The following is a 26,070-nucleotide window of genomic DNA, read 5'->3' as shown; positions in this document are numbered from 1 at the left end:
ATAAATTACATCTTTCAACCCTCCCGGTTAGTAAATTTACCTCAACATGCCCCCGGAGAAGGCAGAGTAACGACACCAGCCTTTTAGCGGGGCTGACAGACTGACTACAACGCTCGCGTCGTCAAATGAATTTCGATATTAAAAATGACACACTGCTCGCTCGCGCCAACGAGCTTCTGGAAGTCAGTTCTATTTGTGATGCAGTTCACGCTGCATCTTCTCATTGGTTTATAGAAGCAGGTACCCACGTGCCATCTCCTCATTTAGCAAAAAACAACACTTAACATAAATATAACTTCTTTAAACAATAAAAGCTAATATACGAACATTTCTGAAAATGAATATATAGCTTTTTGGAATGAAACTCTTCTTATGTTTCCCCATCTGAGGTCAGTGGTAGATGAGATGTAATGTTTGTCTCTGTTGTGTTGAAGCCCAATCAAGCAGGAGAGACCAGCCTCCCTGTACCCAGCTGTGTGTCCATGAAGAGTGACTGGTCTATGGAACATCCAATATACTTTAGAAAGGGAGACTTTTCTACTGAACAAAGGTAAGAAGAACTCATGGGTCCTGGTCAGTGAGTTAAACAACACTGTCTTTAGTCATTTCTCCTCTCCCATTTTCCCATTTATTGTTGTTGTTTTCATAATCCATAGGCTAATCATTTTGTCCATTTTCATAGTCCTAAAACAACAATAAACAAACACAACATTCCCTGTGTGTGTGTGTGTGTGTGCACTCCCTGGATGAGGAGATGTAATCTCATGTTTTGCCCATAGAAACCAACAGGAGAGATCAGAGTCAGAGATTCTCAGTGGTCAGTCTTCCCAGAGTCATCAAACAGACCTGGCCTCCATATTCAGTGTATGTGGTCCTGTTATGTACATTTGTTTTTGTTTACCTCAAATAAAGTTGATCTGTCAATCATTCATTAATGTGTTAATGAGAAAAGCATTTCTTCTCTTGCTTAACCTATTTACTTTATTTATTTCAGATGCTTGAAGAGAAAATTATGACATTTGTGAAGAACGAGCTGAAGATGTTCAAGAGGATTCTTAGTCCAGAACTCCCAGAAGGCTTTGAGAGTCAGAAGCAGGATAAGGAAGTGGTGTACCCTGAAGATGAGCAGCAGGAGAGCAGTGCCAGAGAGGGGGCTCTTAAGATCACACTGCACATCCTGAGGAAAATGAACCAGAAGGACCTTGCTGACACACTGGAGAATTGTAAGATCTGTCTGCCTCATGTTGAATGCTGTTTTTTAACATTTAAAAGCTGTAGTTAAAGTACAGCTAAAGTAGCTGTGTAACTCAATGATATTGTAACAGCCTGGTGTCCGTGAGTTCTTTACTATGAAAAATTAGAAACTAACAGTAAATAACTCACGGACACTAGAGAAGCTTTAACCAAGTTCAATTCTACCTAAAGGGTCTGTAATTAAAGACGACAAAACATTTGACACAAGCACTAATATTTAACCCTTTCTCCTAATCTGAGTCTCCTCCTCGGGAGCCGAACAGCCAATGTATCTATGTTGCTATACAAACCTTAGTGATATCTGTTCTTCCTCACTTCATCTGACCTCTCCATCACTAATCCATGTCTCTCTCCCCTTATCAATGCCTGACACATGTAATCACTTCCCTGCACCAACACATTCCAAGCTTAGTGCTACACTATATACCTTCCTCCTATAACCATTACCTTCTGGTGTAGACCCTCCACTATATACCTTCCTCCTACAGATACCCATTACCTTCTGGTGTAGACCCTCCACTATATACCTTCCTCCTATAACCATTACCTTCTGGTGTAGACCCTCCACTATATACCTTCCTCCTACAGATACCCATTACCTTCTGGTGTAGACCCTCTACTATATACCTTCCTCCTATAACCATTACCTTCTGGTGTAGACCCTCTACTATATACCTTCCTCCTATACCCATTACCTTCTGGTGTAGACCCTCTACTATATACCTTCCTCCTATAACCATTACCTTCTGGTGTAGACCCTCCACTATATACCTTCCTCCTATACCCATTAACTTCTGGTGTTGAACCTCCACTATATACCTTCCTCCTACAGATGCCCATTAACTTCTGGTGTAGACCCTCCACTATATACCTTCCTCCTATAACCATTACCTTCTGGTGTAGACCCTCCACTATATACCTTCCTCCTAGAGATACCCATTACCTTCTGGTGTAGACCCTCCACTATATACCTTCCTCCTAGAGATACCCATTACCTTCTGGTGTAGACCCTCCACTATATACCTTCCTCCTACAGATACCCATTACCTTCTGGTGTAAATCCTCGAATATATACCTTCCTCCTTTAACCATTACCTTCTGGTGTAGACTCTCCACTATATACCTTCCTCCTATAACCATTACCTTCTGGTGTAGACCCTCCACTATATACCTTCCTCCTAGAGATACCCATTACCTTCTGGTGTAGACCCTCCACTATATACCTTCCTCCTAGAGATACCCATTACCTTCTGGTGTAGACCCTCCACTATATACCTTCCTCCTACAGATACCCATTACCTTCTGGTGTAAATCCTCGAATATATACCTTCCTCCTTTAACCATTACCTTCTGGTGTAGACTCTCCACTATATACCTTCCTCCTATAACCATTACCTTCTGGTGTAGACCCTCCACTATATACCTTCCTCCTATAACCATTACCTTCTGGTGTAGACCATCCACTATATACCTTCCTCCTATACGCATTACCTTCTGGTGTAGACCCTCCACTATATACCTTCCTCCTATAACCATTAACTTCTGGTGTAGACCCTCCATTATATACCTTCCTCCTACAGATACCCATTACCTTCTGGTGTAGACCCTCCACTATATACCTTCCTCCTACAGATACCAAATAACTTCTGGTGTAGACCCTCCACTATATACCTTCCTCCTATAACCATTACCTTCTGGTGTAGACCCTCCACTATATACCTTCCTCCTATACCCATTACCTTCTGGTGTAGACCCTCCACTATATACCTTCCTCCTATAACCATTCACTTCTGGTCTACACCCTCCACTATATACCTTCCTCCTACAGATACCAAATAACTTCTGGTGTAGACCCTCCACAATATACCTTCCTCCTATAACCATTACCTTCTGGTGTAGACCCTCCACTATATACCTTCCTCCTACAGATACCCATTACCTTCTGGTGTAAACCCTCCACTATATACCTTCCTCCTTTAACCATTACCTTCTGGTGTAGACCCTCCACTATATACCTTCCTCCTATACCCATTAACTTCTGGTGTAGACCCTCCACTATATACCTTCCTCCTATAACCATTACCTTCTGGAGTAGACCCTCCACTATATACCTTCCTCCTATAACCATTAACTTCTGGTGTAGACCCTCCACCATATAACTTCCTCCTACAGATTCCCATTAACTTCTGGTGTAGACCCTCCACTATATACCTTCCTCCTACAACCATTAACTTCTGGTGTAGACCCTCCACTATATACCTTCCTCCTACAACCATTAACTTCTGGTGTAGACCCTCCACCATATAACTTCCTCCTACAGATTCCCATTAACTTCTGGTGTAGACCCTCCACTATATACCTTCCTCCTATAACCATTAACTTCTGCTGTAGACCCTCTACTATATCCTTCCTCCTACAGATACCCATTACCTTCTGGTGTAGACCCTCAACTTTATACCTTCCTCCTATACCCATTACCTTCTGGCGTAGACCCTCCACTATATACCTTCCTCCTACAGATACCCATTACCTTCTGGTGTAGACCCTCCACTATATACCTTCCTCCTATAACCATTAACTTCTGGTGTAGACCCTCCACTATATACCTTCTTCCTACAGATACCCATTACCTTCTGGTGTAGACCGTCCACTATATACCTTCCTCCTATAACCATTAACTTCTGGTGTAGACCCTCCACTATATACCTTCCTCCTATAACCATTACCTTCTGGTGTAGACCTTCCACTATATACCTTCCTCCTACAGATACCCATTAACTTCTGGTGTAGACCCTCCACTATATACCTTCCTCCTACAGATTCCCATTACCTTCTGGTGTAGACCCTCCACTATATACCTTCCTCCTACAGATACCCATTACCTTCTGATGTAGACCCTCCACTATATATCTTCCTCCTATAACCATTACCTTCTGGTGTAGACCCTCTACTATATACCTTCCTCCTACAGATACCCATTGCCTTCTGGTGTAGACCCTCCACTATATACCTTCCTCCTATGACCATTACCTTCTGGTGTAGACCCTCCACTATATACCTTCCTCCTATACCCATTACCTTCTGGTGTAGACCCTCCACTATATATCTTCCTCCTACAGATACCCATTACCTTCTGGTGTAGACCCTCCACTATATACCTTCCTCCTACAGATACCCATTAACTTCTGGTGTAGACCCTCCACTACATACCTTCCTCCTTCAGATACCCATTAACTGCTGGTGTAGATCCACCACTATATACCTTCCTCCTACAGATACCCATTACCTTCTGGTGTAGACCCTCCACTATATACCTTCCTCCTATAACCATTACCTTCTGGTGTAGACCCTCCACTATATACCTTCCTCCTTCAGATACCCATTACCTTCTGGTGTAGACCCTCCACTATATACCTTCCTCCTACAGATACCCATTACCTTCTGGTGTAGACCCTCCACTATATACCTTCCTCCTATACCCATTACCTTCTGGTGTAGACCCTCCACTATATACCTTCCCTCTATACCCATTACCTTCTGGTATAGACCCTCCACTATATACCTTCCTCCTACAGATACCCATTACCTTCTGGTGTAGACCCTCCACTATATACCTTCCTCTTACAGATACCCATTACCTTCACCTTCTGGTGAAGACCCTCTACTATATACTTTCCTCCTACATATACCCATTACCTTCTGGTGTAGACCCTCCACTATATACCTTCCTCCTATGACCATTACCTTCTGGTGTAGACCCTCCACTATATACCTTCCTCCTATACCCATTACCTTCTGGTGTAGACCCTCCACTATATACCTTCGTCCTACAGATACCCATTAACTTCTGGGTGTAGACCCTCCACTATATACCTTCCTCCTTCAGATACCCATTAACTGCTGGTGTAGACCCTCCACTATATACCTTCCTCCTATAGATACCCATTACCTTCTGGTGTAGACCCTCCACTATATACCTTCCTCCTATAACCATTACCTTCTGGGTGTAGACCCTCCACTATATACCTTCCTCCTACAGATGCCCATTAACTTCTGGTGTAGACCCTCTACTATATACCTTCCTCCTACAGATACCCATTACCTTCTGGTGTAGACCCTCCACTATATACCTTCCTCCTATACCCATTACCTTCTGGTGTAGACCCTCCACTATATACCTTCGTCCTACAGATACCCATTAACTTCTGGTGTAGACCCTCCACTATATACCTTCCTCCTTCAGATACCCATTAACTGCTGGTGTAGACCCTCCACTATATACCTTCCTCCTACAGATACCAAATAACTTCTGGTGTAGACCCTCCACAATATACCTTCCTCCTATAACCATTACCTTCTGGTGTAGACCCTCCACTATATACCTTCCTCCTACAGATACCCATTACCTTCTGGTGTAAACCCTCCACTATATACCTTCCTCCTTTAACCATTACCTTCTGGTGTAGACCCTCCACTATATACCTTCCTCCTATACCCATTAACTTCTGGTGTAGACCCTCCACTATATACCTTCCTCCTATAACCATTACCTTCTGGAGTAGACCCTCCACTATATACCTTCCTCCTATAACCATTAACTTCTGGTGTAGACCCTCCACCATATAACTTCCTCCTACAGATTCCCATTAACTTCTGGTGTAGACCCTCCACTATATACCTTCCTCCTACAACCATTAACTTCTGGTGTAGACCCTCCACTATATACCTTCCTCCTACAACCATTAACTTCTGGTGTAGACCCTCCACCATATAACTTCCTCCTACAGATTCCCATTAACTTCTGGTGTAGACCCTCCACTATATACCTTCCTCCTATAACCATTAACTTCTGCTGTAGACCCTCTACTATATCCTTCCTCCTACAGATACCCATTACCTTCTGGTGTAGACCCTCAACTTTATACCTTCCTCCTATACCCATTACCTTCTGGCGTAGACCCTCCACTATATACCTTCCTCCTACAGATACCCATTACCTTCTGGTGTAGACCCTCCACTATATACCTTCCTCCTATAACCATTAACTTCTGGTGTAGACCCTCCACTATATACCTTCTTCCTACAGATACCCATTACCTTCTGGTGTAGACCGCCCACTATATACCTTCCTCCTATAACCATTAACTTCTGGTGTAGACCCTCCACTATATACCTTCCTCCTATAACCATTACCTTCTGGTGTAGACCTTCCACTATATACCTTCCTCCTACAGATACCCATTAACTTCTGGTGTAGACCCTCCACTATATACCTTCCTCCTACGGATTCCCATTACCTTCTGGTGTAGACCCTCCACTATATACCTTCCTCCTACAGATACCCATTACCTTCTGATGTAGACCCTCCACTATATACCTTCCTCCTATAACCATTACCTTCTGGTGTAGACCCTCTACTATATACCTTCCTCCTACAGATACCCATTGCCTTCTGGTGTAGACCCTCCACTATATACCTTCCTCCTATGACCATTACCTTCTGGTGTAGACCCTCCACTATATACCTTCCTCCTATACCCATTACCTTCTGGTGTAGACCCTCCACTATATATCTTCCTCCTACAGATACCCATTAACTTCTGGTGTAGACCCTCCACTACATACCTTCCTCCTTCAGATACCCATTAACTGCTGGTGTAGATCCACCACTATATACCTTCCTCCTACAGATACCCATTACCTTCTGGTGTAGACCCTCCACTATATACCTTCCTCCTATAACCATTACCTTCTGGTGTAGACCCTCCACTATATACCTTCCTCCTTCAGATACCCATTACCTTCTGGTGTAGACCCTCCACTATATACCTTCCTCCTACAGATACCCATTACCTTCTGGTGTAGACCCTCCACTATATACCTTCCTCCTATACCCATTACCTTCTGGTGTAGACCCTCCACTATATACCTTCCCTCTATACCCATTACCTTCTGGTATAGACCCTCCACTATATACCTTCCTCCTACAGATACCCATTACCTTCTGGTGTAGACCCTCCACTATATACCTTCCTCTTACAGATACCCATTACCTTCACCTTCTGGTGAAGACCTCCACTATATACCTTCCTCCTACAGATAGACCCCATTATACCTTCCTCCTATGACCATTACCTTCTGGTGTAGACCCTCCACTATATACCTTCCTCCTATACCCATTACCTTCTGGTGTAGACCCATCCACTACCTTCCCTCTATACCCATTACCTTCTGTATAGACCCTCCACTATATACCTTCCTCCTACAGATACCCATTACCTTCTGGTGTAGACCCTCCACTATATACCTTCCTCTTACAGATACCCATTACCTTCACCTTCTGGTGAAGACCCTCTACTATATACTTTCCTCCTACATATACCCATTACCTTCTGGTGTAGACCCTCCACTATATACCTTCCTCCTATGACCATTACCTTCTGGTGTAGACCCTCCACTATATACCTTCCTCCTATACCCATTACCTTCTGGTGTAGACCCTCCACTATATACCTTCGTCCTACAGATACCCATTAACTTCTGGTGTAGACCCTCCACTATATACCTTCCTCCTTCAGATACCCATTAACTGCTGGTGTAGACCCTCCACTATATACCTTCCTCCTATAGATACCCATTACCTTCTGGTGTAGACCCTCCACTATATACCTTCCTCCTATAACCATTACCTTCTGGTGTAGACCCTCCACTATATACCTTCCTCCTACAGATGCCCATTAACTTCTGGTGTAGACCCTCTACTATATACCTTCCTCCTACAGATACCCATTACCTTCTGGTGTAGACCCTCCACTATATACCTTCCTCCTATACCCATTACCTTCTGGTGTAGACCCTCCACTATATACCTTCGTCCTACAGATACCCATTAACTTCTGGTGTAGACCCTCCACTATATACCTTCCTCCTTCAGATACCCATTAACTGCTGGTGTAGACCCTCCACTATATACCTTCCTCCTACAGATACCAAATAACTTCTGGTGTAGACCCTCCACAATATACCTTCCTCCTATAACCATTACCTTCTGGTGTAGACCCTCCACTATATACCTTCCTCCTACAGATACCCATTACCTTCTGGTGTAAACCCTCCACTATATACCTTCCTCCTTTAACCATTACCTTCTGGTGTAGACCCTCCACTATATACCTTCCTCCTATACCCATTAACTTCTGGTGTAGACCCTCCACTATATACCTTCCTCCTATAACCATTACCTTCTGGAGTAGACCCTCCACTATATACCTTCCTCCTATAACCATTAACTTCTGGTGTAGACCCTCCACCATATAACTTCCTCCTACAGATTCCCATTAACTTCTGGTGTAGACCCTCCACTATATACCTTCCTCCTACAACCATTAACTTCTGGTGTAGACCCTCCACTATATACCTTCCTCCTACAACCATTAACTTCTGGTGTAGACCCTCCACCATATAACTTCCTCCTACAGATTCCCATTAACTTCTGGTGTAGACCCTCCACTATATACCTTCCTCCTATAACCATTAACTTCTGCTGTAGACCCTCTACTATATCCTTCCTCCTACAGATACCCATTACCTTCTGTAGACCCTCAACTTTATACCTTCCTCCTATACCCATTACCTTCTGGCTCCCTCCACTATATACCTTCCTCCTACAGATACCCATTACCTTCTGGTGTAGACCCTCCACTATATACCTTCCTCCTATAACCATTAACTTCTGTGTAGACCCTCCACTATATACCTTCTTCCTACAGATACCCATTACCTTCTGGTGTAGACCGCCCACTATATACCTTCCTCCTATAACCATTAACTTCTGGTGTAGACCCTCCACTATATACCTTCCTCCTATAACCATTACCTTCTGGTGTAGACCTTCCACTATATACCTTCCTCCTACAGATACCCATTAACTTCTGGTGTAGACCCTCCACTATATACCTTCCTCCTACGGATTCCCATTACCTTCTGGTGTAGACCCTCCACTATATACCTTCCTCCTACAGATACCCATTACCTTCTGATGTAGACCCTCCACTATATACCTTCCTCCTATAACCATTACCTTCTGGTGTAGACCCTCTACTATATACCTTCCTCCTACAGATACCCATTGCCTTCTGGTGTAGACCCTCCACTATATACCTTCCTCCTATGACCATTACCTTCTGGTGTAGACCCTCCACCCTTCCTCCTATACCCATTACCTTCTGGTGTAGACCCTCCACTATATATCTTCCTCCTACAGATACCCATTAACTTCTGGTGTAGACCCTCCACTACATACCTTCCTCCTTCAGATACCCATTAACTGCTGGTGTAGATCCACCACTATATACCTTCCTCCTACAGATACCCATTACCTTCTGGTGTAGACCCTCCACTATATACCTTCCTCCTATAACCATTACCTTCTGGTGTAGACCCTCCACTATATACCTTCCTCCTTCAGATACCCATTACCTTCTGGTGTAGACCCTCCACTATATACCTTCCTCCTACAGATACCCATTACCTTCTGGTAGACCCTCCACTATATACCTTCCTCCTATACCCATTACCTTCTGGTGTAGACCCTCCACTATATACCTTCCCTCTATACCCATTACCTTCTGGTATAGACCCTCCACTATATACCTTCCTCCTACAGATACCCATTACCTTCTGTGTAGACCCTCCACTATATACCTTCCTCTTACAGATACCCATTACCTTCACCTTCTGGTGAAGACCCTCTACTATATACTTTCCTCCTACATATACCCATTACCTTCTGGTGTAGACCCTCCACTATATACCTTCCTCCTATGACCATTACCTTCTGGTGTAGACCCTCCACTATATACCTTCCTCCTATACCCATTACCTTCTGGTGTAGACCCTCCACTATATACCTTCGTCCTACAGATACCCATTAACTTCTGGTGTAGACCCTCCACTATATACCTTCCTCCTTCAGATACCCATTAACTGCTGGTGTAGACCCTCCACTATATACCTTCCTCCTATAGATACCCATTACCTTCTGGTGTAGACCCTCCACTATATACCTTCCTCCTATAACCATTACCTTCTGGTGTAGACCCTCCACTATATACCTTCCTCCTACAGATGCCCATTAACTTCTGGTGTAGACCCTCTACTATATACCTTCCTCCTACAGATACCCATTACCTTCTGGTGTAGACCCTCCACTATATACCTTCCTCCTATACCCATTACCTTCTGGTGTAGACCCTCCACTATATACCTTCGTCCTACAGATACCCATTAACTACCCTCCACTATATACCTTCCTCCTTCAGATACCCATTAACTGCTGGTGTAGACCCTCCACTATATACCTTCCTCCTATAGATACCCATTACCTTCTGGTGTAGACCCTCCACTATATACCTTCCTCCTATAACCATTACCTTCTGGTGTAGACCCTCCACTATATACCTTCCTCCTACAGATGCCCATTAACTTCTGGTGTAGACCCTCTACTATATACCTTCCTCCTACAGATACCCATTACCTTCTGGTGTAGACCTCCAGTATATACCTTCCTCCTACAGATACCCATTACCTTCTGGTGTAGACCCTCCACTATATACCTTCCTCCTATACCCATTACCTTCTGGTGTAGACCCTCTACTATATACCTTCCTCCTACAGATACCCATTACCTTCTGGTGTAGACCCTCCACTATATACCTTCCTCCTATACCCATTACCTTCTGGTGTAGACCCTCCACTATATACCTTCCTCCTATGACCATTACCTTCTGGTGTAGACCCTCCACTATATACCTTCCTCCTATACCCATTACCTTCTGGTGTAGACCTCCACTATATATCTTCCTCCTACAGATACCCATTACCTTCTGGTGTAGACCCTCCACTATATACCTTCCTCCTACAGATACCCATTAACTTCTGGTGTGTAGACCCTCCACTACATACCTTCCTCCTTCAGATACCCATTAACTGCTGGTGTAGACCCTCCACTATATACTTTCCTCCTATAGATACCCATTACCTTCTGGTGTAGACCCTCCACTATATACCTTCCTCCTATAACCATTACCTTCTGGTGTAGACCTTCTAAACCTCAGCACTCCCTCAGTGACATGAATAAGTATATTTCATATTCTCAAAACCCAACAACACAACACCTATTTATCTCATCAAATAGTGGAATGTGTTGTGTTGTGTTGTGTTGTGTTGTGTTGTGATGTGTCGTTTTGAGAGAGAGAGAGAGACGAGAAAAGAGCAACCAGTGAAGAACACACACCATTGTAAATACAATAATAATTATAATAATTTAAAATGTTTAACTGTCCTACAATATTGTAGACATTAATATCCTCTGTGTTATTTCTAGATTCAGATGATCCTGCTGTGATTTGCCAACGTGAACTCAAATCTAATCTAAAGAAGAAGTTTCAATGTGTATTTGAGGGGATCACTAAACAAGGAAACCCAACACTTCTCAATAAGATCTACACAGAGCTCTACATCACAGAGGGTGGAACAGGAGAGGTCAATAATGAACATGAGCTGAGACAGATTGAGACAACAACCAGGAAACAAGCAAGACCAGAGACTCCAATCAAATGTAACGACATCTTCACACCCTTAACTGGACAAGACAAACTTATCAGAACTGTGCTGACAAAGGGAGTCGCTGGCATTGGAAAAACAGTCTCTGTGCAGAAGTTCATTCTGGACTGGGCTGAAGGAAAAGCAAATCAGGATGTCCAATTTGTATTTTCATTCCCTTTCCGGGAGCTGAATTTGATGAAAGAGGACAAACACACTTTCATTAAACTTCTCAATCACTTCTCAATGGAAACCAAAGAATCAAGAATGTCCAACTACGACAAGTACAATGTTCTGTTCATCTTTGATGGTCTGGATGAGTGCCGACTGCCCCTAGACTTCCAGAAGAACAAGATCTGTTGTGACGTCACAGAGTCAACCTCAGTGGATGTTCTGCTGACAAATCTCATTAAGGGAAATCTGCTTCCCTCTGCTCTCATCTGGATAACTACCCGACCTGCAGCAGCCAATAAGATCCCTTCAGGGTGTGTTGACCAAGTGACAGAAGTACGAGGGTTCAATGACCCACAGAAGGAGGAGTACTTCAGGAAGAGATTCAGTGATGAGGACCTGGCCAGCAGAATCATCTCACACATAAAGACATCAAGGAGCCTCCACATCATGTGCCACATTCCAGTCTTCTGTTGGATTTCTGCAACAGTCCTTGAACACATGCTGAAACATAAGAGAGAAGAGATGCCCAAGACTCTGACTGAGATGTACACACACCTTGTGGAGTTTCATACCAAACAGAAGAATGCAAAGTATCTTGGGAAAGAAGAGACAGGTCCACACTGGAATAAAGAGAGCATTCTGTCACTGGGAAAACTGGCTTTTCAACAGCTTGTGAATGGCAATCTGATTTTCTATGAAGAAGACCTGAAGGAGGCTGGCATTGATGTCAATGAAGCCTCAGTGTACTCAGGATTGTGCACACAGCTCTTTAAAGAGGAGTGTGTGCTGTACCAGGACAAGGTGTACTGCTTTGTTCATCTGAGCATTCAGGAGTTTCTGGCTGCTGTATATGTGTTCCTCTCACTCATCAACAACAAAGAGAATGTAATAGACAAACTGCAAACAAAGTCCAGTATCTTTACTTTGCTGTTCAATGACAATCCTGAATTTACTGTCTACAGGAGTGCTGTGGATAAAGCCTTACAAAGTGAGACAGGAAACCTGGACCTTTTCCTCCGCTTCCTTCTGGGCCTCTCACTGGAGTCCAATCAGAAGCACTTACAAGGTCTACTGACAAAGACAAGAAGCAACTCACAGACCCATGAAGAAACAGTCAAGTACATCAAGAATAAGATCGGGGAGAATCCCTCTCCAGAGAAGTGCATCAATCTGTTCCACTGTCTGAATGAACTTAATGACCATTCTCTAGTGGAGGAGATCCAAAGCTACCTGAGATCAGGAAGTCTCTCAGAAGACAACCTGTCACCTGCACAGTGGTCAGCTCTGGTCTTTGTGTTGCTGACTTCAGAAAAGGATCTGGATGTGTTTGACCTGAAAAAATACTCCAGATCAGAGGAAGGTCTTCTGAGGCTGCTGCCAGTGGTCAAAGCCTCCAGAGCTGTTCTGTGAGTAAATAAAATGACATATAAGAACTAATCATCAGGAAGAAATATTCCGTTTAGAGAAAAATGTGTATTATAATACGTATATAATATTGTTTTGAAAAAACATATTGAATCAGTGCATTGATTTTCACATTAGTATAACAATATGACCATTCAATTCCAGGAGACGGAAGATGAATCTATATGTTGTTTGAGAGAAAATAAACCAAATGTATCTGCCATTGTCCTTCTACACTACTCGTTAAATTAACAGTGTGTTTGTGAAGTCATGATGATCTCTTTGTCAGGCTGTCAGGCTGTGGAGTCACAGAGGAAGGCTGTGCTTATCTGGTCTCAGTTCTTGAGTCAAACCCCTCACACCTGAGAGAGCTGGACCTGAGTAACAATGACCTGAAGGATTCAGGAGTGAAGCTGCTCTCTGCTGGACTTGGGAATCCCCACTGTAAACTGGAGACTCTGAGGTCAGTATTCCTGTAGTTGGTCAACAAGTGATAACTGTTCACCAGATCCACATGTGTTTACCAGACACACATAGTCCACACCATATGTATTTGGACAGTGAAGCTTACAGTTTTACATTTGGTGCTTTTCTCCAGCATTTTGGATTTGAGATACAATGTTTCAAATTAGGCAACAGTTCAGAATGTCACCTTTTATTTGAGGTTAATGGTGAGAGGTTAGTACGTTTTGTTGTAGCCTCTGTTATTATTAATGGTGAGAGGTTAGCATGTTTTGTTGTACCCTCTGTTATTGGTAATGGTGAGAGGTTAGCATGTTTTGTTGTAGCCTCTGTTATTATTAATGGTGAGAGGTTAGCATGTTTGGTTGTAGCCTCTGTTATTGGTAATGGTGAGAGGTTAGCATGTTTTTGGTAATGGTGAGAGGTTAGCATGTTTTGTTGTAGCCTCTGTTATTGGTAATGGTGAGAGGTTAGCATGTTTTGTTGTACCCTCTGTTATTGGTAATGGTGAGAGGTTAGCATGTTTGGTTGTAGCCTCTGTTATTGGTAATGGTGAGAGGTTAGCATGTTTTGTTGTAGCCTCTGTTATTATTAATGGTGAGAGGTTAGCATGTTTTGTTGTACCCATTACCTTCTGGTGTAGACCCTCCACTATATACCTTCCTCCTATACCCATTACCTTCTGGTGTAGACCCTCCACTATATACCTTCGTCCTACAGATACCCATTAACTTCTGGTGTAGACCCTCCACTATATACCTTCCTCCTTCAGATACCCATTAACTGCTGGTGTAGACCCTCCACTATATACCTTCCTCCTACAGATACCAAATAATAGAGACAGATACCCTCACACCTGAGAGAGCTGGACCTGAGCTACAATCACCCAGGAGACTCAGGAGTCAGACTGCTCTCTGCTGGACTGGAGGATCCACACTGCAGACTGGAGAATCTCAAGTATATATTTTTTCATACCTTTATTTAACTAGGCAAGTCTTTTTCGCAGCTTTTTGTAAAAAATCGCGCAACATTTCAGCGCCCTGCTACTCATGCCAGGAATATAGTATATGCATATGATTAGTATGTGTGGATAGAAAACACTCTGACGTTTCTAAAACTGGTTAAATCACGGCTGTGACTATAACAGAACGTGCGTTTCATTGAAAAGTGCAGGAAAATCTGATCACTGAAAATGGGAAAATATATCCATGCGCCACTTCAACCTATTGTTAAACGTGAACCACATTAAATGGGGCCGAGGTTGCAATACCTACAGCTTCCACACGACAGTCTTGTCATTTGTCTCGGATTTGTTTCTTGGTCAAACCGACACAAGGCAGCGCATTTTTTCCGGTCTCCGACCGGATGTTTTGGTTGAGAAATATTTGGACATGATATCAGAACGTGGAGCTATTGAATATACATCGCTCCGTGATCATTTTGATAGATTATTAACGTTTACTAATACCTAAAGTTGCATTACAAAAGTATTTCGAAGTGTTTTGTGAAAGTTTATCGTCGACTTTTTTAATTTAAAAAAATGACGTTGCGGTTATCAAACTCATTTTTTTCCTTGATTACACAGTCTTCATATCTAGGCTATATATGGACTGATTTAATCTAAAAAAGACCCAATAGTGATGTTTATGGAGTGCCAAGAAAGAAGCTCGTCAAAGGTAATGAATGTTTTATATTTTATTTCTGCGTTTTGGGCCGGCTAACGCAAAATCTGTCGTTTTAAGTGGCGTTGCAGTATTTTGGGGGTTGTAGTGTATTGGTGCATGCTATCAGATAATAGCTTCTCATGCTTTCGCCGAAAAGCATTTTACAAATCTGACTTGGTGAATAGATTCACAACGAGTGTAGCTTTAATTCAATACCTTGAATGTGTGTTTTAATGTAAGTTTGAGTTTATCAAAAACTATAGTTGTCTCTCTGAAATTTCCGCTGATTGATGTTCCTGCATGTGAACTATATTCTGCGTCATCCTTAAGAAGTTAAGAACAAATTCTTATTTTCAATGACGGTCTTGTGAACTGTTAACTTCCTGTTCAGGGCAGAACTACAGATAGGTACCTATCCCTCAATGACTGCCTGTTCTTCTGCTTACCGCTACAGTGTGGAACATGGTGGAGAGAACACAATGAAACCTGGGCTTAGAAAATGTGAGTGTTGACTGCTGTGAAGAATATGACTAAGAATAAGTCTTAATTCAAGTTAATAAGTCCAAGTCAAAGATCACCATCATTACTTACTTGGTCATATTAAATATCAGCTGTAGTTCTACAGAAGTAGAGATCAGGGATACCAAAGTTTACAAAGAGTTGCTTTGACTGTGTGTGTGTGTGTGTGTGTGTGTGTGTGTGTGTGTGTGTGTGTGTGTGTGTGTGTGTGTGTGTGTGTGTGTGTGTGTGTGTGTGTGTGTGTGTGTGTGTGTAATTAATGTGAATAACTTTGTTTTATATTACCATACAGTATAACATATGATCATTCAACAAGTCTCAAGTTACCTTCACTTCTCCTTTTGATACCTAGAAACATCTACATTAAATGAATTAGTGAAAAGTGAGTTAACATTCTAATGTGAATGATGATGATTTCTAATATTGTGTCTGGTTTCATCCATCAGATGTCTGTGATCTCACACTGGACCTAAACACAGTAGACAGACGCCTCTCTCTGTCTGAGGAGAACAGGAAGGTGACACATAGGAGACAGAAGCAGCCGTATCCTGATCACCCAGAGAGATTTGAGGACTGGAAACAGGTGCTGTGTAGAGAGGGTCTGACTGGGCGCTGTTACTGGGAGGTAGAGAGGAGTGGGAGGGCTGATATAGGAGTGACATATAAAGGAATCAGCAGGAGAGGAGGGGTTAAGGACTGTTGTCTTGGATACAATGACAAGTCCTGGAGTCTGTACTGCTATGACAACAGTTACACAGCCTGGCACAATAATAATTCCACTACCATAGACGTCCCCTCCTCCAGCTCCCACAGAGTAGGAGTGTATCTGGACTGGCCAGCCGGCACTCTGTCCTTCTATAGAGTCTCCTCTGACACACTGACCCACCTGATCACATTCACCTCCACATTCACTGAGCCCCTCTATCCAGGGTTTAGGGTTTGTGATGTTGACTCCTCAGTGTCTCTGGAAATAATAACTTGACACACACACACACACACACACACACACACACACACACACACACTGAGACACACAAACTCACACACACAGACACAGACAAACACACACACACACACTGAGACACACAAACACACACACTGGACACACACTGGAAACACACTGGAAACAAACAAACATTGGACACACACACACAAACACACACACTGGACCAACACACACACACTGAACACACACACACTAGACACACTCACACAAACACACACACTGGAAACACACACACACTGGAAACACACACACACTGGAAACACACTGGACAGACACACACACACACACACACACACTGATTACACACTGGATACACACACACATACACTGAATACACACACACTGGACACACACAGACACTGAACACACACACCCGACACAAACACACACAAACACTGGACACACACACACACTGAACACACACTTTGGACACACACACACTGAACACACACACAGACACACACTGGACTCACACACTGAATACACACTGGACACACACGCACACTGAACACACACAAAACTGGACACACACACTGGACACACACACACACACAGGCACACACTGGACACACACACACACAGGCACACACTGGGCACACACACATTGGAAACAGACACACACACACACTAGAAACACACTGGACACACACACACACACACACACACACACACACACACACACACACTGGTAACAAACACACAAACACACTGGATAAATGCACTGGACACACACACACTGGGCACACACACACCTACACATTGGACACAAACACAAACACACACACTGGACACACACACACACATGCACACTGGACACACACAAATACACATGCTGGACACACACACACACACACACACACACACACAGGCTGGACACACACACACGCGCTGGACACACACACACTGGACGGACACACACGCGTGTTCCTATAACTGTTAGGACCTTAACACAGGACCTTCATGAAAAATAGCAATGCATCGGACACACACTGGACACAGACACACAAACTCCATACACACACACTGGACACAAACCTACACACACTGGACATGTACACACACACACTGAACACACACAAAACTGGACACACACACACACAGGCACATAATGGAAACACACACATTGGAAACACGCACACACACACTAGAAACACACTGGACACACACACACACTGGAAACACACACACACACTAGAAACACACTGGACACACACACACACTGGACACACACACACACTGGTAAGACTAGAAACACACTGGACACACACACACACACACACACACACACTCGAACACTGAACACACAGACACACTGGAACACACACACTGGGCACACACACACACACTAGAAACACACTGGACACACACACACACACACACACACACACACACACACTGGTAACACTAGAAACACACTGGACACACACACACACACACACACACTGGACACACACACACACACACACACACACACACACACACACACACACACACACACACACACACACACTGGACACACACACACACACACTCAAACACTGAACACACACACACACACACACACACACACACACACACACTGGACACACACACACACACTCAAACACTGAACACACACACACACACACACACACACACACACACACACACACACACACACACACACACACACACACACACACACACACACACACACACAGGACACACACACACACACACACAGGACACACACACACACACACTGGTAACACTAGAAACACACTGGACACACACACACACACACACACACACACACACACTCAAACACTGGACACACACACACACTGGACACACACACTAGAAACACACTGGACACACACACTGGACACACACACACACACACACACTCAAACACTGAACACACCCACACACACACACACACACACACACACTGGACACACACACACACACTAGAAACACACTGGACACACACACACACACACTCAGGCAGGTTGATGTTTGTCATGAATCTTGACCTGGAGGCAGGTTGATGTTTGTCATGAATCTTGACCTGGAGGCAGACCTGTCATGTGAGGGTTCTCTCATAACCCTCAGTCCCAGGTGGGTAGATGGCAGGTTGAATAAAGAGAAGCTAGTGATGTGGGGTTCTCTCATAACCCTCAGTCCCCAGGTGGGTAGATGGCAGGTTGTATAAAGAGAAGCTAGTGATGTGGGGGTTATCTCATAACCCTCAGTCCCCAGGTGGGTAGATGGCAGGTTGTATAAAGAGAAGCTAGTGATGTGGGGGTTCTCTCATAACCCTCAGTCCCCAGGTGGGTAGATGGCAGGTTGAATAAAGAGAAGCTAGTGATGTGGGGGTTCTCTCATAACCCTCAGTCCCCAGGTGGGTAGATGGCAGGTTGTTAAGGGATTTTTTTATCAATAATGTCTAATTATGTATACATTTCAATCAGGACTGACTAATCAGAATACTATTATGTTACTGTATATGTACTAATCAGAATACTATTATGTTACTGTATATGTATGAATATTCTTTTTAATCCTAGTACTGAATATAATGTGTGTAAATATAATTAAGAATTAGAACAATGACTGTCTGTACCATGGTAGAAATGAATGAACTTATAGCCAGACTGGCTAGAAGGCTTATCTACACAAGCTGGCCTTGGCTCGGTCATATATTATCTTAATAGGGGAAGACGATGTGAGAACCATACAGCCATTGTACTGGAGCGGAGATGACACGGGCTAAAACTAATGACGTCATTTTCAGTTTATAACCTGTGGTAAAATGTATAATGGACAGTACTCTCGTGAATAAATGCTGCTGATTGACTTTAAGACTGGGCTCTGTCCATTTTATACAAATAGGAGTCATACAAATTCTTATGGATTGACAGAGTGTTTAATTTTAATTGGGTATTAAAACAGAGGAATTTAATTCCTGCAACAATTGGTCCTTCGAACCGGATCTCAAATACCCGTCTCTGCCATCTGAAGGTCGTACGCCGAAAAATCGTGCACGAGTGGGCCGGGTCCCGTTATTTAAGACCTGGCCTCTGAATTGAGGGTGAAAAGACCAGGCCGGTGTACACCCCAGACCGACAGGGACGGTGACTAGATCCAACGAACAATGCTTTTCCCAGTCGGCGGCAAGGTCAGTAGCCTATATTCTCGATTCTGAGGGGATTTGAGTTATTTGATTGATGTTCTTAAATTTTTTGAATTCATCAATAATGGGAGCTTTGCTATTCCCACAGGGTTTTGTATGACCAACATACACTGGGTTTTGTATAACCGATATACACTGGGCAGGTTCGAAAATAACCTGTGGTAATGTGCACTACCGTAAATAAACTAAACTTAATCATGAGAGGCATATTCACCTGAGATTAAGACGGGATATTAAATAGGTGCTGGGGGATAGGACGGTGATCTTGTACAAATACTAGGCGTGGGGAGACAGGAAGGGAATGCTATGTGGACAAGATAACTGGAATGGTCATTTGAATTGTGGGAGTATTGATCATCGTTTCCGATTCAACAAATACTACTGAAATATCCAAATAAGGAGGAGAGGGAACCAAAATCTAAAGGAATGGGATAAAATCTATAGACAAGAGGGTCCATGCGCGAGGGAAGCCTGACAAATAGTGGCGTGAGATAACGATTATTAGCGTTCTTTAAAAGCCCTCTGACACAACCAGAAAATAAGATATTAACTCGGGATTTACAACCACTGGGCTTATAGTTGTATAGGTAAGACCTAATATCTGATTCAACAGTCAAAGCTATTGATAAGATTTCCATAAAAGAGACACACACATAGTCAGACAGAAAAGGAAGAAAAAAAAAGGAACTGAAGTGATTTAGTAACGGTAAATTGCAGATTCATAGAAATACACAAACATTAGAAGGTAAAATTAAATATAGAAAGGCATAGATAAGTGTTAAATACCATAGCTAAGTAACGGTAAGGATGTTTAGAAATTCTTCAAAAGAAGTGTCGGAAACTAGCGGGAGATTACCGTTATAAGAGCACAAAGAGAATGGAAGGGAGGCGTCCAAAATCAGACAAAGAACCTGAATGGAAGCTTATATTACTTATATAGCCAGGAAGGGTTTTAAATTAGGACGATTTTCTGGGAATTCCTGGTGTCGAAGTTTTGCGACTACAGACAATTATAATAATATAATTATTGGCGGGGAAACACAATCATTTTAATAGCGGGACACTAAGGTACAGTACTTCAGCTTTGAAACCGAAAGACTAAAATTGATTTTAGATTGTAATTCACCTATTTGCATGTTTTGCCTGAAAAAATACGGTCGCCAGTGTTTGTATAAAATATGAACTGAAACGTTAAAATGTGTTTTAGATTGAATTGAAAAAAGAAGTCATTAAAAATAATGGCGAGACAATTTCGATGTAATACACTATTTTGCCCAAACTGATCTGGTGGAATAATGTATTGAGATGGGAGTCGTATTTAAATAAATGTATCATAGAAGAGAAAGTCACCTAAAGTTAAATGTAGGGAATAACGGAGAGATACGATACAATTTCGTGCTATCCGGATGTCATAGCGCTTTATGTATCGACTGACATAAGAGAAATTTAGCACAAAACATGGTACGTTTAAATGTTAGGGTATAGAAAGTTGAGAAGTTTGGTTGGTTTTACTCTGATGATTAGAATTGAAAACTGAACTCAATCTGAATAGGGAATATATATTTTACAGAGGAGGTGGCGTCGTTTTCTGAAAAGATGCTACAGCCAGCAACGGAATTGTTAGACACTCAATGGGGCTATATAGTGCAACGCTTTGGACTATATAATAGGTAAGAATAGTTTAATTGTAAAAAGTTGTGATTGTTTTTCCGAGTATTGATTTTTGGTCACTGTTTTGCCAGTGAATTCGAACAAAATGTAACGTATTCTAAACATTATCTGTTTTCCGTTTTCATTGCGGGGAACAAATAAAATGTCTTATCTTAAAGGGACAGTGCACGGTTATCATTGGTGGTTTGAGTGTATGGCAGTGTATAAAATATTTTGGGACGACAATTTGAAGGTAGACTGAATGAGTTACATGAAATATCGAGAGATTTAAAACAAATGATGTGAAGGGATTATCAGAATTATTAGGTTTCGTTGTTGTAGTAAAAGTTTGGGTAAAGGGGATTTCCTGTTCCCGGAGACAAGGTATTTTAAAGGGGTACACTCACATATGGATTATTATGAGTTTTAATTAGACAAGTGAATAACGTATTGGGAATAGAGTCGTAATTAAAATGCTAAGTCAAAGACGAGACAGTTATTTAAATCAAAATGAATTCTAAAAAAACAACGAAAAGACAATTACGATTTATGTCCATCGAAATGTTTTATAAAATTAGCGAATTTAGAGATATTGGTTGGTGTTGTATATTATAATTCAAGATTTGAACAGATGTGATATATTAGGTTTGGTTTATCGAACAACAATTATTTACAATTCATTGCCGAGGTTGAGCGCTTATTGATGATGTCCCTCGCAAAGCACTTTTGGTCGCCACTGAAATTATGTTGTGACTGGGGGGGTAACAGAGAAAATTGTTAATTCGAGAGTCGCCAGGATAGTCAGGAAAGATGCTAAAAACTAGCAGCTGATGCGCTAGGTGGGCATCATAAGATTTGTGGCGTTTATTTGGATTGGATTAGGCTATTGCTATGCAACATATATTAAATTCATGTTATTGTCAGATAGAATACTGAGGATCCCTGAAGGAAAGAGCTTGTAAAGTGTAGGAAGGATTTCGATATGGTTAGCATTTGTTCAGGCTCTGGTTAACCATTAGGAGGTATATTAAATATTATTAAATTTGACAGGAATATAGGACATCTGTGGTGATTTAGGATTATTGTAAGGATTAAGATAGATTGATTAAGGAAATGTAAGGACTTTAGAGAAAAGCCACTCATAGACATGTTTTTTCTAAAATCAATGATTTTAGATAGTCAAACAGTGAGACGCTTAGTGGTATTTTGAGAGATAGGAGAGAAAGGAATTACTGTTGAAATGGGTAAATATATATATTTAAGAACATATATAAATAGCACAGATACTTCTTAAACTAGATAAGACACTGGACAGAGAATTGATACAGGATTGATATGAATGGATGCCCAAGGGAGGATTGGACATACATGATAATGTCAGAAAATAAGGATAATTTACTAATCCTACCTAAGTCATTATTTAGGGTATATAAGGTTGTTACCTGGGCAGAGCCAGGTATCAAAAAGGGGGGTGGGTAAGTTAGTGGTCTATTGGATAAGAAACTAATAATTAAAAAAAAAGTTTTTTAGCTAACAAATAGGCATATAAATTAAAGATATAATCAGCTAAAACATATGAGAAACTAGTTGTTAACCAAGCCTGTATGTCCAGGATTTTATGCATTACAGGTGAACTACAGGTGAAGTTACTCAATCCAGTCCCAGAGGCTTGTTGGGGGGACCATACCAAGGACTCCTGGTGACAGCTAGCTGAAAGAGCTACCCGGATTCATATCACATGGCGGGAGGGTAAGACACATAGCAATATCGAACAATAAACAGTGTTCGAGAGGAGAACTGGAATTAACAGAATTCCGGAGGCCATCTCTCGAATGAAGTAATCCTACCTGTCCTATCACCCCTGTTTTTGTTCATAGAAGTGAAGGTGTGTCTGGCTCTTGCTAGTGATGTGTTCTCGGGGAGAGGGTGGGGTTTCACATGGAAGCTGTTCGTCTGAGCTGTCTTATCATGGGTGACATATTCCTGATACAGCACGTCCTACTTGAGTATGCGGAGAGTGGTAATTTGACCCATGGTTTAGACGATGAGGATTTTGTTCCAAAATAAGCATAAGAGATCCCTAGATCTGGGTAGACAGGAAGTTAGAGTAGAGGTTGGGAAGGATCTCTCAATGGAATTTTATGTAGACCAAAATGGAGTCTCTAACTACATGGCAGTCTAGGACTCTGAGCCATTATGGCATATATCGGTGCAGGTTCCCATATTGATCGTGGACACAGGTCATAGCTCATTTGGAGAGAGAGGGCTATATGGGGGCTATATGAATCCACTCACCCAGTATGGAAGAAGGTAGAATATAGCGAAGGTGAGAGTTTTTGATTGTAATCAGGAGAGAGGGATGTATTGCATAAAGATACACCTAACCCTTTAAACAAAAATGAAGGAGGATCTAGGGTTGTGGTATGGATATGACCAGGTCTTGGTCGACACCCTAGTATGGTTCTGGGTAGAGGAGTTTAGGCAGGTATGGTAAAGCTGTTCACGAAAACAGGAATGCCAGATAATGACAGTTGTATTGATTTGCACTATTTATATCCCAGGTTAAATAAATCAAGACTTCCTCCATTTACAGTGACCGGAGGAGATTATTACCGTTTGGCCTGGTACAGTACTCTTGGGAAATGATGTCAGGGCGAGGTTTTACCGACAGATTGGACAGGATTATGCTCCCTTGTACATTTGGGAATGCCTTTCACACTCATTCAACACCAAGACATGAAGTTTATCCAAATGGGAAAAAGAGCTACTCCATCCGGGTCTCTTGATGACAAAGTATACATTGATAACATTGGGGTTCCACGGGGGTGCTAGATGAGTTCAAAGCAAGAAATCAGATCCTAGCAGGATTAGAGTTAAGTATTTCCGGGTGGTCTACTCTCAATAAGAACGTGGACTGGATTAATTATATTTATGATAATCAACAGAGCTTTAACAATTATACCAGAGATGCTATTAAAGGTTTTGCAGAACAGACTGAAGCAACCAGCCTGATGGCTTGGCAGAATATAATTGCATTAGATATGTTATTGGCTGAAAAGGGAGAAGTATGCGTGATTATCGGGACCATTTTTGTGCTTACATCCCAAATAACACAGCTCCGGACGAATCAGTGCCCAAAGCCTCAGCTGGTTTGACCACCCTGGCTCACGGGTTGGCAGAAACTCTGGGGTGGATACTTCTCTGACTAATTGGGTTCAATAGTATGTTCGGAAAGTGGAAAAAAAAATATTGTGATCACTGTATTATGGGCTACATTCACCTGTGTGACTGTTTAGTTTTATGGGGCTGTTGTCTAATTCCCTGTGTACGAGGCCTTATTTCCAGGACTCTGGAGAAATCGATGACAATAGATGGTGAGGTACCAGGGGATTCCAGGTTCTGACCCGCGGAGTGCTGATTGTCTACAGGACAAGTGGATGAATCTGGATCCTTCAGTTGCGGGGAATTTATGTTTTTGAAGAGACCATTTTTGATGTTTAGGGAGGCTAGGTTGTATCCCGTTTCAATAATAGACTGTTTTTTTATGATTGTAACGAAAATCCTGATAAGAAGAGTTATGATTCTGATGTAGGCCTGAGAAACAATTATGGCGAATGCAAGTGTTGGGTTATGTTTAGGTGATGTTTTGATGACAAGAAATATCTCTAATAAAAATAGAAATGGGCTTTTTAATATTACAATATAACTACAATGTGTGATTGGATGTATAATATTTAATCAAAGGGTGGATATGTTAAGGGTTTTTTATCAATGATGACTAATTATGTATACATTTCAATCAGGACTGACTATTCTGAATACTATTATGTTACTGTACATGTATGAATTTTCTCTCTTGCTCCCAGTATTATATAATGTAGTCAAAAGTTTAGTACAAATGAAATGAATCTCGAGACTGTCTAGAATGCTTATCTAGACTGACTGACCTTGGCTCTAGGCGAGGAGGGAAGGCTTGAGATCTATAGAGCCTTTCTACCAGTGTCAAGAAGAGACGGAACATTTAGAAAACGCTGATGTCATTTTCAGTTTATAACCTGTGGTAAAATGTGTATGTACTCAGTACTCTCTTGAATAAAGGCTGTTACTTGACTTTAAGACCGGGACTCTGTCCATTCCTATAAAATAAGGGTCTTACAAAT

General features: G+C 42.2%; 1 protein-coding gene across 1 annotated transcript; it reads left to right on the top strand.

Moving 5' to 3' along the window:
• The first annotated feature begins 1,012 nt into the window (after positions 1 to 1,012).
• Positions 1,013 to 17,291, top strand: LOC135570670 (NACHT, LRR and PYD domains-containing protein 4E-like). The gene is made up of 6 exons (XM_065016629.1): positions 1,013 to 1,139; positions 11,639 to 13,436; positions 13,724 to 13,892; positions 14,735 to 14,853; positions 16,015 to 16,061; positions 16,526 to 17,291. Exons 1-6 carry the CDS (start codon positions 1,013 to 1,015, stop codon positions 17,059 to 17,061), a joined length of 2,796 nt encoding a protein of 931 aa, XP_064872701.1. The 3' UTR covers positions 17,062 to 17,291.
• Positions 17,292 to 26,070: the final 8,779 nt, after the last annotated feature.

The sequence above is a fragment of the Oncorhynchus nerka genome, unplaced genomic scaffold (genome assembly GCF_034236695.1).
Source record: "Oncorhynchus nerka isolate Pitt River unplaced genomic scaffold, Oner_Uvic_2.0 unplaced_scaffold_941, whole genome shotgun sequence".
Taxonomy (NCBI): domain Eukaryota; kingdom Metazoa; phylum Chordata; class Actinopteri; order Salmoniformes; family Salmonidae; genus Oncorhynchus; species Oncorhynchus nerka.
Note: the sequence above shows the minus strand (reverse complement) of the source record. Positions and strands in the feature narration are given on the sequence as shown.